This window comes from Mixophyes fleayi, chromosome 2 (genome assembly GCF_038048845.1).
Source record: "Mixophyes fleayi isolate aMixFle1 chromosome 2, aMixFle1.hap1, whole genome shotgun sequence".
Classification (NCBI taxonomy): Eukaryota; Metazoa; Chordata; class Amphibia; order Anura; family Limnodynastidae; genus Mixophyes; species Mixophyes fleayi.
In genome coordinates, this window is record NC_134403.1 from 376153360 (window position 1) to 376170163 (window position 16804).

Below are 16804 nucleotides of genomic sequence, written 5' to 3' on the forward strand. Positions count from 1 at the left end.
TACACTCTGCTCAGTCTGAGGCACAAGTGTCAGCTGCTTTACCTCAAGGTCATTGTCCAATGTGCATTATATAACAGAGGACATTAAGCCTCTTACGGGTTACAGAAGACCTAATATGTAGATTACAGTAAGGAGCAGCAAGATCCCTCTTGTGTTATGGTGGATTGAAGATCTCTCCCTCTACAATGCTGCAGTTCTCTCCGTACCCCCCCCATCTGCAGACTGAGGGCTGCAGTAACCATACACTAGTAATAAGGACATAACACAGCAGAACCCTCTTCAAACCCACCTTTATTTGTAAAAATGCAGATATATAAAACATCTCGACGTGCTCCCTTACAAAACTATACCAGAGAAGGCACAATAAGAACCAGGACGCACACAGGCGACACTGCGCCCCGCGCCAAATGCATCTCTTCCACGGGAACAGGCTGGGCCAGACAGGTGCACGCAGGGAACGAGTGGGTGCAGGCAGGGGAGGGGGGAGCGGGATGGGAGTGATGTGAAATGTTGGGACGAGCCACATGGGTTTAATAATACGTTTCTTTCTCCACCCAGCCTAGAAAGAAGAAAACAAGATGTTAGAATACAAATGGCAGAGAGAACCGTCTATTAAAGGACAGAGACATTGTAGGTCAGTGACTACTAGGGCTAGTAGCTGGGGCAGAGCACTACATAGCCAGGCCCCATAAGCTTTACAGAGGGGCCACCCCAAACATGCCATGACATGATAGTGGCAGGAACTACACAGGTCGGATACTCACCACCTGGGCTGCGTCTGATAATCAATTTACGGATTTCATCGTATATGAAGATGATCAGCGAGTATGGGAAGGCACAGAACCACCATGTTGGCCTGAAATGGACAAAAAAAAAAAAAAAAAAAAAAAGGATTGTTAAGAGGTGTAGAACAGACTACAAACTTCTAACACGCACAATTTACTAGATCTAAAGGATAATAAACACCCCTCCCATCCTGAACGATGACGAATCCTCAGTCACATGATCCCATTCTATCCAATCACCCTGCAGACACCTGACTGGACAGACTCCACCAGACACTTACTTGAGGGGGTACATGCGCAGGGCAATGTCCATGCCTGGGCAATATGATAAGAAGGCAGCCAAGGCAGTCTCTTCAAACAGCCCAAAGATCAGGATCTTGTTCCTTGAGGGAAAAGAAGAGATTAGATTTGTGTGACCACAGCTCAGAAGTTACTATGTAAGCAGTGTGGTGAGTGGGTGGCCCCAGAGATCCCCCCTGTACTCACTTCATGCCTTGCTGGAAGACAGAGTTCCTCCTGGTCTTACAGATGACCAAGTCGGCCCATTGGACAACCACGATGCTGACAAAGAATGACGTGTGACAGGTGAACTCTACGATCTTCCTCTGCTCGTAAGTCTAGTAAGTAAAGACAGTTTCATGTATGAATACGGCAACACAACTAGTAACCCCCCTCCCCAATACGCCACATCAGTGCCGAACCCTCATATAGGTGTAACAACTCACCCACTGCTGTCCATAGCTGTCTTCCACATCATTCACCCATCGGTCGTCCCAGTTCACTCGAATACCGAGCAGAGTCCAGGGCAAGAAGCCATTCTCCGCCAAGATTACAAAGTAGGTGAAGAAACCGCCCAGGGCTTGAATCATACCTGGCAAATAACAATGAACAAGAACTGAGCTCTGAGAACTTTAAGGTCTGGAAATCTCCAGAGACCGAACAGAAGACAAAGATTGGAAGCAGAGGATATATTACATGGTGTACTACGGCCTCCAGTCATACCACATGTACAATAACCTCAGATATATTACATGGTGTACTACGGCCTCCAGTCATACCACATGTACAATAACCTCAGATATATTACATGGTGTACTACGGCCTCCAGTCATATCACATGTACAATAACCTCAGCTGAGGATACTTATCGTTATTCCATGAGCCACAAGCAGTTGGACAGAACATACCGATCTGCCCATAGGCCATACTGATGAGACGTTCATTCACCAGCTTGTCCGTCTTAGGATTTCTAGGCTGTCTCTTCATGATGTCACTTTCTGCTTGTTCATAAGCCAGCGAGATAGCGGGGACCTGGTAAGACAGATTCACAAGAGATCAGGGACCCGTAACATTTACCACTAACTAGTTAACCCCTGTGTATTCCTTAGACGTACCATGTCCGTGCCAAGATCAATACAGAGGATGGTGACTGTACCCAGGGGTAGCGGGATGTTTGCGATAATGAAGATCAGGAAAGGGGTAATCTCGGGGATGTTACTAGTTAGGGTGTACGCAATAGATTTCTTCAGGTTATCAAAAATCAGACGTCCTGCAAGAGAGAGGGGGGGGGTCATTACATAGATTGTGATACGGGAGGTCACAAACTACACAATATCCAACATGGGCTCTTCAGGCATTGACGTGACCCCGTCGTACACCAGCTCGGTGTCCAAGGGGCATTTACCTTCTTCTACACCAGTGACAATGGATGCAAAGTTATCGTCCAGCAGAATCATGTCAGCTGCCTGTTTGGAGACATCTGAGCCTGCAATGCCCATAGCAATACCGATATCTGCCTTCTTCAGGGCTGGGGAGTCGTTCACACCATCGCCAGTCACTGCCACAATGGCACCCTGGAAGACAAGTATCAGAGTCACGGACTTGGAAGCAGGTTTCTACCTGATGGACACGGTCATCTGCTCGATGAATTGCACAGTAACTAAGTTACAATTAAAAGCAGTGCTTGTGGGTCACACGGATGTAGAACCGGTCACTACAGACCTGTCTCTGACAACCTTCCACGATGATCAGTTTCTGCTGAGGGGAGGTTCTGGCGAAGACTATTTCTGTGTGGTGTCTGAGGATGTCGTCTATTTGATCAGGAGACATGTCCTTCAGGTCCGAGCCGTGGATCACACAGGCCTTGGCATCTCTGAGGGGGGAGAAGAACAAGACAGCTAAACATAACCTGATCTATCAGGGTACATTCGGTTCCTCACACAGACTATTAGGAATCACATACCTGGGGTTCACTTGGTTCACCGGGATGTTAAGTCTGGCTGCAATGTCTTCCACAGTTTCGTTACCCTCAGAGATGATGCCCACGCCCTTGGCAATGGCCTTTGCAGTAATGGGGTGGTCACCTGTAACCATGATAACCTGAAGGACAAATGGCACAAAGTTGAAGACATTTGAAGGGTTAGAACTTGTGGATACATGACCATCACCACAAGATGCAGCTTCAGAAGACAACTCACCTTGATGCCAGCACTTCGGCATTTCCCAACAGCATCTGGCACAGCAGCGCGAGGAGGATCAATCATGGAGATCAGACCTACGAAGCACAGGTTCTCTGTCGGGAAATTTTCTTCCTCCGTTTCAAACTTGAAGCCATCTGGGAACTGGTCATCAGGTAGAGCCAAGTGGCAGAACCCTGCGGTGAGAAAGATTGTGAACACTGCTCCAGAGTTACACAAGACCAAGTCCCACCCACCAAACAGAGTCCTCACCAAGCACCCTCTCGCCCAGGCCTCCGAGCTCCAGGTAGGCATTCTGGAAAGCGTCCTTCAGCTCCTCGTCCAGAGGCTGCTCTTTTCCCTGCATCAAGATTGTGGAGCAGCGGTCCAGGATCCTCTCAGGGGCCCCCTTCATTACCAGCAAGTAGCGAGACTCAGAGGAATTTGCATTCTGGTGTATGGATAACTGGGTAGGAAATGGGAAACAAGTGAGCGGTCACAGTCTAAGGAGAACAAGGTTATCTGTCAGACACCATCACAATGTAGGAAAAGGCATCCAACAAATTACCAATCTAATGAATGAAGCCTCAGGAGGGATCCCCACTAACTTCAGACTTTCAGCAATCTGATAACAATCCTTCTCTGTGACACCACGTACATAGCGACAGATCACTGGCTTTTACCGGACAGGATAAGCCTTTAGGAATGTCCAATCTCAGAGCACTAATTCCATAGCAAAGAGCTTAGCTCGGAAAGTGCAGGAGAAAGCCGACTAACAAGATTAAGCCACCCTGCGGAGACTTGTAAGACCGGCCACACAGCCTGGCATACAGACCCCACCTCATGTCTTAGACATAAGCCGCCCCCCACCGCCTGTTGGGAGACATGCAATCTACAACGTCACAATACATTAGGAAGGGACTATCTGCTCAGCAATGCAGCATGTTCAAGCTCAGGCTCTCCAGCTAAGATAACAGGTTTATTTTAAGCAGACTTGACAGCCGCAGTCAGACACCTCCTGCCCTCCTCCCTCACTTTATCCGGCGGTGCCGAGAGGAGTCTGACGGCACATGCTGAGCTCACCGTGTGTGGGAAGCAGATCTTTGATCTTGGGCTCCGGCCTACAGTGAGCAACGCTGACAGATCAGCACTACAAGTCTGAGGATGGCTCAGAGCATCTTGGGGGAATTTTCCAGGCCCTGGAAACTGGATTCCTCATTTATAGGAGCAGTGCCAGCAGCCCCACAGCGCCACTCACCTGGTATTTATTGGTGGAGTTAAAGGGGATTTCAGCCACTTTGGGGTTCTTTTCCCTCATGTCTCGGACAGAGCCGCAGCACAGTTCTATACATTTCAGCAGAGCGGATTCCGAAGCGTCTCCTGCAACATCTCTCTGTACAAGACAGACATGGGGCGATCAGACCACAGTACAACCCACACACTGGGGCGACAACGCAGCAAACATTTGTGGAACAGAACAGGAGTTTTAGAACGAGAGACACTGCATATTACTATGAATAACACGGACATTTAACATCTTTATTGTAGAGAGCAATGGGTTATTTCATCTCAAACCCAACTGAAATAATCAGCAGCAACTGCCAATACTCGGCGCTCACAAACGGCTGCAGCGAGGGAACATGAACAAAGCAGCCGATTGCTCATCAGGCACCAGAAACTCACCTTCAAAATTGGGGTGTTCTCCTGACCAGCCTGAAACACTGCTCTATTACACAGACCGGCAACGCGGGACAACGCCGTCCACGTCAGGGAGCTCTTGTCGAAGGAGGCACCTGTGGCACAAACAATAAGACAAACGTCATCTAGTGCTGGTCAGTGATGTTCTATGTACAACCCAGGATGGTGTGAATCAACGTACCGCTCTGATTCTCTGTAGTATCAGCTTCGTGAATCTGGTTATCAAACCACATGTGTGCCACGGTCATACGGTTCTGTGTGAGGGTTCCGGTCTTGTCAGAGCAGATGGTGGATGTAGAGCCCAGAGTCTCCACAGCCTCCAAGTTCTTCACCAGGCAGTTTTTGCGAGCCATGCGCTTAGCGGTGAGTGTAAGGCACACCTACAGGGGAAGACCGCCGATGAGTAAACCGCCCAGTACAATAACCAGTATAATACATCAAGATTCAACCATCTGTACGTTACTCACTGTGACTGTGGCTAGAAGCCCTTCAGGCACGTTGGCTACAATGATACCAATGAGGAAGATGACGGCCTCAAGCCAAGTGTAATGCAAGATGAGCGACAGGATGAAGAAGCTAACGCCCAGAAAGACGGCCACGCCGGTGATGATATGAATGAAATGTTCGATTTCAATGGCAATAGGGGTACGGCCACCATCCAGACCAGATGCAAGGGTAGCGATACGCCCCATTACTGTGCGGTCACCGGTATTCACAACAATACCACGAGCCGTGCCTGTTGAGGGTGGAGGAGAAGTGTCAAACCCTGGGCATACCTGGGACTGAACGAATGTGGTCAGGAGCATTCAGTGGCCCCATCTCACCTTCCACACAGTTTGTGGAGAAGAAAGCGATGTTACGGGTCTCAAGAGGGTTTTCATTGGTGAAGTCAGGTGACCTGGTCTGTGGTTCAGACTCTCCAGTGAGAGAAGAATTATCCACCTTTGTGGAAAGGAAAAAGGACAGTTATATGGAAGCAGACAGTTCAAGAGCAGAGAAGGTTAAACAAATACAAACCAACTAATCCGATTCATTTCTAATACTCACCTTGCAGCCGTGTGCAGAAATGATCCGGAGATCTGCTGGAATCCGGTCTCCTCCCTTTACTTCTACAAGATCTCCTGCGACCACCTCCTCTGCATTAATGCAGAACTTCTCACCGTTACGGATCACCAGGGCTTGCTGAGAGGGGCATGTAGGCCATTATCATCACAGCAATAACAGTCTAGTTAGATTACAGAGAAGCAGAGCACCAGTTAGACGTACCTGTGGCACCATGTTCTTGAAGGACTCCATGATCTTAGAGCTCTTTGCCTCTTGGTAGTAGGAGAAGCAGCCAGTGATGATGACAACAGCTGATAGGACAACACCGAGGTAGAGCTGAGCAAAGAGAGAAACAGTTACTATACAGGGCACATTATATTCATATTACAACCAAGAGGGCGGCTCAGCACTTCCAGTCCTTACATTATCATTTTGAGGTTCCTCCTCTGTGGCTGCCTGGATACCATACGCCAGAAAGCAGAGAATAGCCCCGATCCATAGCAGCATAGAGAACCCGCCAAAGAGCTGACGAACAAAACTTCACCCATTCTGGTGTGGTGGGGGGAGGTGTAAGAGCATTGGGACCATCTCGTGCCAGGATCTCTGCTGCACGAGCTGTTGTGAGGCCCTAGAACAGACAACGACAGGGCATGATGTAACATTCAGGGTCTGCGCCATACCTGCGTCACCGCCATCTATCGGTGGACATACCCGTGTCAGGTCGGTTCCAAACTTGCGGTGCAGTTCGTCCATAGTCATCTTGTGTTCTTCCTGTATAAAGGGACAAGGAAGATATGAGTGAGCGTAGGGGGCACATCGGATGGCTGGTCTACACAGTACAGAACCAGACACAGGTCCACCAGTATCCCGTACACAGTCCACAGTGACCCCACTTACCATGGTCACTTCTTTCTTCAGCTCATCCATATCTTTATCCTTCCCTTTGCCCTTATTCTTGCCCTTTTTCTTTGCGCCATGTTCGGAAGTGGCTGCGGGCTCATACTTGTCACGTCCGGCCTGCGAGGAGAAGACATGTTACAGAACAGCCTGGGATCACACGCTATACAGTAATGGGGGACCAGATAGTATTCCTGTAACCTCACCAAGACACCAACCCTCTACCCCCACCCCCCCACCACCACGAGCACCCAGGGAGTACGGTAATAAATGATAACCAAGCAAGTACCACATCACTGCCAAGGACCTGTGTTATAAGTCACAGCCAGGAGGAAGGATCAGAGTGTGACCCCCACCACTGCAGAAAGCCATGTTATAAATAAGATCCAGACACATCAGATGAGATCAAATCATCCAATAGAACCATGAAACTGCGCCAAAAACAAACTGGGACAAGTATTTGTCGCCTCGTATTATACAGCCCATTAACAAGGTGACAAGTCAGACGCCAGAAGCAGAACTATCCAGGATTACAGAGTGCCAGATACCAAGCAGTTACTATAGTAACCCCCTGCCAGTCACAGGGATCTCCAGTTCGGCGTTACAACGAGAGGCTTACACTCTAATGCAGGGTATTACAGTACATGTGGAGTTAACACCGCACAGTATCCACCCTCCTTCTTCCCTGAGTGCGAGTCACGTGTTACAGGAACAATGTGTCATAGATAAAACACAAACCAGATAAAACATTGAGAAACCTGACCTGGGGGAAGGGAGCAGAGAGGATCTGCAGACTGTGTGCAAGGAGGAGAAGGGGGGAGATAAATGGGGGCGACAGGTGTAATGATGGGGGTGGGGGGAGGAGCTGGAGCCAGCATGACGTGCGAGAATAAGTGACGAGGGAAGGAATAGGTGGGATGGGACAGAACACAAGCTGGTAAGTAGAAGGGTCGCTGCTGGCAGTATGGAGGACAGATACAGACCATGTATAGAGGAAGAGATATCACAGCATGAGGGAGGAGGAGTGACCATGTGACTGCCAGCACAGTCAGGGTTAATGTGCAGACACGCCCCCAGCACACACACACAATGCTCCAGTCACAGTCAGGGCACTTTCCATGACATGGTGCAGACACTGGATACTAGTCAGTAATCCTCCTGCTAACCCCTTCATGACCACAGGGGCCTCACCCAACACAGCTTCCTATTTTACACAGCCTGAGGTCACAACACAGTATACAGACACCGGGGGTCCCAGAGCGACCACCAGCCAGCCACATACGGGGTCCCAGAGCGACCACCAGCCAGCCACATACGGGGTCCCAGAGCGACCACCAGCCAGCCACATACGGGGTCCCAGAGCGACCACCAGCCAGCCACATACGGGGTCCCAGAGCGACCACCAGCCAGCCACATACGGGGTCCCAGAGCGACCACCAGCCAGCCACATACGGGGTCCCAGAGCGACCACCAGCCAGCCACATACGGGGTCCCAGAGCGACCACCAGCCAGCCACATACGGGGTCCCAGAGCGACCACCAGCCAGCCACATACGGGGTCCCAGAGCGACCACCAGCCAGCCACATACGGGGTCCCAGAGCGACCACCAGCCAGCCACATACGGGGTCCCAGAGCGACCACCAGCCAGCCACATACGGGGTCCCAGAGCGACCACCAGCCAGCCACATACGGGGTCCCAGAGCGACCACCAGCCAGCCACATGCAGACACCGGGGGTCCTTGGGCTGTCAGACAGAGCCTGTACTGTAAACACTATATCCTTTCGTGCTGACAAGTAGACCCCAACATATAAAAACTTTTCCATATAGGTGTCATCTCATAGGGGCACTATTTGTATACACACTTTTCACCTTTTAAACACAATACACATCCAGTAATACAGTACCAGACAGGATGTGAAGGGGGGGGGTGGGGGTGGGGGTGCAGATGAAAAACAAAGGACTGCACTCTGAGAAGCAGTATCTACCTTCTGACCATTCACAAGGGTCCATCACCATTAGTACACCTACTAGAGCAGAGGTGAGGAGGTAGCACATACATTATGGCACTGAACGGCCCCTTCCAGAGTTCTCTGGCCGACGTTTACAGGAAGGTGCACAAGCCAGTCACCATCCTCACCCATTACTGGGTCTTGTGACCCCTTCCTGGGCAGAAATCCTTGTTTAAGTACTGATTTACACTTTAATTGCTAGGTATGGACAACGTGTCACAGGGAAGATTGACCTCAATAGAAAGCTCCCCCTCTATGCAGTACTTTAGGCTGTGGGGTTTCGTCAGCCTGGTTATTGGAATGAAGACTGAACACTACATAATGTGATCAAAAGGAACATAAAGCAGCCCTGGTGCGGTGGGCAATGAGCAGAGAGGTCTCATCACTGGATCAGGAACATTATATAGGTCCAAGAAGAGACCACATTGTTCATAGGTAAATCCACAGACATCTGCCTCACTCCTACTAAAGGTGGAACCAGTGAATGAAGAAATAACCAGTTCAGGCAGGAAGATGTCTCATAACCTTGATAACTTAATTATTAAACAACCACAACTTGCAGCTAGTAAGACTTAACAATGGAGTCTGCATGCCCTGGAGGTACCGACTCTAAGAGTCACCTTGTTCAAGGTCAAAAAGGCAAAAAGGACAAAACGACAGCCCAAATACTACTGGGAAGCACATATTTAAGCAGACGCCAGCAGGGAGAGAACAGGCGCGCCTCGTCACATCACAGCTTCCTGTTCTTCCACAGTGTTGAAATAGAGGTATAGTCATAGGACTCAATACATACATGTTCCTACAAATCAGCAGACATGTGAGCTCTCAATGACAGGCTGGCAAGATGCTTCAGGTTCTGTAATCTGATTATCTCAACCACGTCAGAAGAGAACAAACTGTTCATTGGCATCAAACCCAACAGGAAGACAAAAGAAAGGCCTGTACCCTCCAGAGAGTCAGGTTCTGCAGTTACCAATCTCTCATACTAGGACAGAGGCCCTGTAGAGACTACTGGGACACAGACAGCAGACCCCCCTAGGTACAAACCATTTTTGGGCTATGATTTATTCCATGGCTCTAAACCTCTGCAGGCATAACATTTACATATCCTGTACATACACCACGTCCCCACTGTGGCAGTAATAAAGCAGTTTGGATATGATGGGAATGGAGCCAGGTCTACAGGAGAAGCAGTAAATGTGAGAGATCGGAAAGGTGGATAGCAGGGGGTGGGGGATGGTGCCAGGACGGTGCCCAGGGGCAGGAGAACGGTGCCAGGATTACACACCCTGGAACAAAGCTGAAAGAACAGCACAAACCTACAGGAATATTTCACAACAGTAAATCTTAACCCTTCACATCGCTCAGCAATAAAATAATAAACCTATTTGCTGATAAACTCCTTTGCTGAACCTTCAGTTCTTGGACTGACCTAGTGGAGGCATTGGTGACAACACAGAAATTACCATTACCAAGATGGGCTACGGGGTTATAAGTTGTGCCCGCTGGTAGGGTCCATCGGCAGGATTTCTATGCTGAAAGTATCTCATGAGTGATAGCAGATTAAGATGTATAGTAAATCATAAGGGGGGCACAATCAAGCTATTGTCAGCTAGACAGAGGCTTGTAGGAAGGAGGGGGCCACAAACCTGTTTACAGTATGAGACCAGTATGATAGCCGCACATCCATCTTGGCTCTTAGATTACTATGGAGTTCAGAGCACAGCCAGAGAAATCCAATTAAGACATTAACCCCCACTGAGACCAGTGGCGTCATGTTTACTTGACAACCAATAAGAACCCCCCAGTAGGATGTGAGGGACAATCATTGGGGTGGGGTGGGGGGGGGGGGGGGGGAAGAGAGAAACTACACCATGATCCTACAAAGTCCAGGGGCCCCGCCAGCTGTCTAACCTTCCAGGGACACTACAAGGTCAATGGGAGGCCACAGAATTCCCATCCTCATGGATTGAGGGCATTTCCGGAGGATACCACCTTCTAGATGAGATAAAAACATCAAACATGTGCACATTCACCAACCACATATCCAACAGAGCGAGACCTCCCCGGGGCTAAAAATAGACCTCTCTACAAGAGAACAGACAGCAGGTAGCAGTCATTAGGCCATTCAGAACAGGATCCTCCTGTATTACCAGCCCTCCTGCACCATGGAGGCCAGATCTCAGATAATCCAGAAAACCTGAGATCCACATACTACACAGCACAGAGCCTGGGAGGGGGGGGGTCACACGTACCCCTGTTACATGAACACGTCCCCAGAAAGGCCAGCCCCAATACCGGATATATCCACAGAACAGCTGGACAAATATTGTCTCCTGTTACCCAGGTAAGGTTTCACCAACCTGAGAAGCCCATTCAGGATTTGTATTACTTAGTGACATCACCTCTACATGCAGGGGGTACAACTACGGCAGCCTCCAGCCCCCACAGGGCATATACCAGCCCTCCGTTACTTGTTAGAGATATACAGCCCATCACAGAAGCAGGACACCAGCTCCCAATAAACCCATCTATCCAGACAACTTTGTGTTTATTATAGACCCACATAATCATTACACAGATCACTTCTAGGCAGCTGGCAGAAGGGCAGCTGGAGGGTGGCAGCAGGGAGGCTACACAAATTAACGGGTGAAAGGGCAGTGTAGCTGGCATGCTTCGAGGACAGTAGCAGCAGACATTGGCACCAGCAGGACAGCTGGCAGTACCACCCTGTGTACAAGGAATCTGGCTGCCACGCACCGTCCTCAGAGACTAGGTGGAACGCCAGAGCCGTGTGCCAGGGACGCCGGCAGTGTTAACACGTTGTACTCCCCCCTCCCTGCAATGCAGGGTCTCACCACCGGCATCACACACAAACATGCTGCTACTTAACCCATCCCTGCCAGCAGACACCCGCAGTGATGGAGAGGGGCCAACAGCTACCCATAATGCTGCAGGAGAGGAAGATGAAGGGTGGAAGAACAGACAGCTCTACAGTCAATGCAGCAAAATGGAGAACCACAATATATAACATATTCCATTCATTCACTCCTACAACCTCATTCCTGCCGGATGTAACTGCACCAACCTCCCTGGGACACAGCCCCTACTATGGGGTTACGTACGTGGACTGCAGCCATAATCGTCACTCAACGCAGTCCGAGAACTGCAGCTGCTACTTACTACCTCCCGGCAAGACAAACACCAATACAAAGGCCTCTAAACAAGGGACACTGTACAGCAAGAACACCCCCAGCACATTATAGCACAATAAAAAGACAAGCCCCCCCCCCCCCCCCCCACATACAGCACCTCCAGATACATACAGAGCAATCTGTGCCACCCCCTCCCCAATCTACATACACAGCAATCTGTACCCCCCCCAATCTACATACACACAGCAATCTGTACCCCCCCAGATCTACATACACACAATTTGTAACCCCCCCCCCAGATCTACACACACACAGCAATCTGTACCCCCCCAGATCTACATACACACAATTTGTAACCCCCCCCCCCCAGATCTACACACACACAGCAATCTGTACACCCCCAGATCTACATACACACAGCAATCTGTACCCCCCCCAGATCTACATACACACAGCAATCTGTACCCCCCCCCAGATCTACATACACACAGCAATCTGTTCCCCCCCCAGATCTACATACACACAGCAATCGTGTACCCCCCAGATCTACATACACACAGCAATCTGTACCCCCCCCCCAGATCTACATACACACAGCAATCTGTACCCCCCCCCAGATCTACATACACAGCAATCTGTACCCCCCCCCCAGATCTACATACACAGCAATCTGTACCCCCCCCCCAGATCTACATACACAGCAATCTGTACCCCCCCCCCCAGATCTACATACACAGCAATCTGTACCCCCCCCCCCAGATCTACATACACAGCAATCTGTACCCCCCCCCCCCCAGATCTACATACACAGCAATCTGTACCCCCCCCCAGATCTACATACACACAGCAATCTGTACCCCCCCAGATCTACATACACACAGCAATCTGTACCCCCCCCCCCAGATCTACATACACACAGCAATCTGTACCCCCCCCCCAGATCTACATACACACAGCAATCTGTACCCCCCCAGATCTACATACACACAGCAATCTGTACCCCCCCCCAGATCTACATACACACAGCAATCTGTACCCCCCCAGATCTACATACACACAGCAATCTGTACCCCCCCCAGATCTACATACACACAGCAATCTGTACCCCCCCAGATCTACATACACACAGCAATCTGTACCCCCCAGATCTACATACACACACAGCAATCTGTACCCCCCCCAGATCTACATACACACACAGCAATCTGTACCCCCCCCAGATCTACATACACACAGCAATCTGTACCCCCCCCCCCAGATCTACATACACACACAGCAATCTGTACCCCCCCCCCCCCCAGATCTACATACACACACAGCAATCTGTACCCCCCCCAGATCTACACACACACACAGCAATCTGTACCCCCCCCCCAGATCTACATACACACACAGCAATCTGTACCCCCCCCCCCCCAGATCTACACACACACACACAGCAATCTGTACCCCCCCCCCAGATCTACACACACACACACACACACCACACACACACACAGCAATCTGTACCCCCCCCCCCAGATCTACACACACACACAGCAATCTGTACCCCCCCCAGATCTACATACACACACACACACACACCACACACACACACACACACACACAGCAATCTGTACCCCCCCCAGATCTACACCACACACAGCAATCTGTACCCCCCCAGATCTACATACACACAGCAATCTGTACCCCCCCCCCAGATCTACACACACACAGCAATCTGTACCCCCCCCAGATCTACACACACACACAGCAATCTGTACCCCCCCAGATCTACATACACACACACACACACACCACACACAGCAATCTGTACCCCCCCCAGATCTACACACACACAGCAATCTGTACCCCCCCAGATCTACATACACACAGCAATCTGTACCCCCCAGATCTACACACACAGCAATCTGTACCCCCCCCAGATCTACATACACAGCAATCTGTACCCCCCCCCCAGATCTACATACACAGCAATCTGTACCCCCCCCCCCCAGATCTACATACACACAGCAATCTGTACCCCCCCCCCCAGATCTACATACACACAGCCATCTGTACCCCCCCCCAGATCTACACACACACAGCCATCTGTACCCCCCCCCAGATCTACATACACAGCAATCTGTACCCCCCCAGATCTACATACACACAGCAATCTGTACCCCCCCCCCCAGATCTACACACACAGCAATCTGTACCCCCCCCAGATCTACACACACACACAGCAATCTGTACCCCCCCAGATCTACATACACACACACACACACACACACACACACAGCAATCTGTACCCCCCCCCAGATCTACACACACACAGCAATCTGTACCCCCCCAGATCTACATACACACAGCAATCTGTACCCCCCCAGATCTACACACACAGCAATCTGTACCCCCCCCCAGATCTACATACACAGCAATCTGTACCCCCCCCCCAGATCTACATACACAGCAATCTGTACCCCCCCCCCCCCAGATCTACATACACACAGCAATCTGTACCCCCCCCCCCAGATCTACATACACACAGCCATCTGTACCCCCCCCCCAGATCTACACACACAGCAATCTGTACCCCCCCCCAGATCTACATACACACAGCAATAGTACCCCCCCAGATCTACATACACACAGCAATCTGTACCCCCCCCCCAGATCTACATACACACAGCAATCTGTACCCCCCCCAGATCTACATACACCAGCCATCTGTACCCCCCCCCCCAGATCTACACACACAGCAATCTGTACCCCCCCCCAGATCACATACACACAGCAATCTGTACCCCCCAGATCTACATACACACAGCCATCTGTACCCCCCCCCCAGATCTACACACACAGCAATCTGTACCCCCCCCCAGATCTACACACACACAGCAATCTGTACCCCCCCAGATCTACATACACACAGCAATCTGTACCCCCCCAGATCTACACACACAGCAATCTGTACCCCCCCCAGATCTACATACACAGCAATCTGTACCCCCCCCCCAGATCTACATACACAGCAATCTGTACCCCCCCCCCCCAGATCTACATACACACAGCAATCTGTACCCCCCCCCCCCCAGATCTACATACACACAGCCATCTGTACCCCCCCCCCCAGATCTACACACACACACAGCCATCTGTACCCCCCCCCAGATCTACATACACACAGCAATCTGTAACCCCCCCCCAGATCTACATACACACAGCAATCTGTACCCCCCCAGATCTACACACACAGGATGAGGAATACATGTAATTATATAAATATATAACCCCTGAGCCCCCGCAGGCTCACCCCGTATCCCATGCTGCCGGTGCTCTGTCTCCGCCTCTCGGGACCGTGTTCTGTGTCCGTCTGACTGACTGAGCTTCCTCCTCCTCTTATATAGCCTGACGTCACCGCCCCGCCCCCGGCTCACGTGTCACCCAGCCCCGCCCCCCTGCGTCTCCGGCCGCTCCGAGGAAATGGCGGCCTCTGGGTACCCGTATGTTGTGCTCTGCCTGTGTTATATCATATAATCCCTTATACTTATATTATCTTCTATATTATATTACATTCTGTGTTTTATATCACTGCTCTGTTATAATACCATGTATATTATATATATCACCCCTTATACATATATTACATACTTACCTACTTTCTTCAGCTCCCTTCCGGGAGCCAGCCAGTGGAGGGGGGCGTGAAGGGGCGGGGTGGCCGAAAATCGCGTCATTTCGGCCCCGCCCCCTGTGACGGCAGTGACGCAAATGTGCGTCATTTGACAGCGGGGGGCGGGGGCCAAACGCCGCGATTCACCGGGAATCGCGGCGTTTGGGATCTAATTCTGCCCTCTTCACTAGGAAGTGGGGCACTTCCTAGTGAAGTGGGCAGAATTCGGGAGATTGCCACACTCGCCCGGGAGTCCGGGAGACTCTCACAAAATGCGGGAGTCTCCCGGACATTCCGGGAGAGTTGGCAAGTATGATATTATCCTGTATATTATATCACCCCTTATATTATCCTGTATATTATATCACCCCTTATACTTATATTATCCTGTATATTATATATATCACCCCTTATACATATATTATCCTGTATATTATATATATCACCCCTTATACATATATCACCCTGTATATTATATCACCCCTTATACTTATATTACCCTCTATATTATATCACTGCTCTGTTATATCACCCTGTATATTATATATATCACCCCTTATACATATATTATCCTGTATATTATATCACTGCTCTGTTATATCACCCTGTATATTATATATATCACCCCTTATACATATATTATCCTGTATATTATATCACTGCTCTGAGATATCACCCTGTATATTATATATATCACCCCTTATACATATATTATCCTGTATATTATATTATCCTGTATATTATATCACTGCTCTGATATATCACCCTGTATATTATATATATCACCCCTTATATTATCCTGTATATTATATCACTGCTCTGTTATATCACCCTGTATATTATATATATCACCCCTTATACATATATTATCCTGTATATTATATCACCCCTTATATTATCCTGTATATTATATCACTGCTCTGATATATCACCCTGTATATTATATATATCACCCCTTATATTATCCTGTATATTATATCACTGCTCTGTTATATCACCCTGTATATTATATATATATCACCCCTTATACATATATTATCCTGTATATTATATCACTGCTCTGATATATCACCCTGTATTATTATATATATCACCCCTTATACT

General features: G+C 49.6%; 1 protein-coding gene across 1 annotated transcript; it reads right to left on the reverse strand.

Annotated features, from left to right (window-relative positions):
* Window positions 1–273: 273 nt before the first annotated feature.
* Window positions 274–15449, reverse strand: ATP1A1 (ATPase Na+/K+ transporting subunit alpha 1). Its single transcript, XM_075197518.1, is given in 24 exon segments — window positions 274–559; window positions 765–856; window positions 1067–1168; window positions 1272–1402; window positions 1511–1656; window positions 1973–2096; window positions 2180–2334; window positions 2470–2638; window positions 2787–2937; window positions 3028–3164; window positions 3263–3438; window positions 3515–3707; window positions 4500–4634; window positions 4925–5034; window positions 5121–5319; window positions 5407–5675; window positions 5764–5881; window positions 5987–6121; window positions 6206–6319; window positions 6407–6520; window positions 6522–6611; window positions 6695–6754; window positions 6881–7000; window positions 15344–15449. Coding segments are annotated over 24 exon segments (3081 nt in total). The 5' UTR covers window positions 15356–15449; the 3' UTR covers window positions 274–530.
* Between the last annotated feature and the right edge of the window lie 1355 nt (window positions 15450–16804).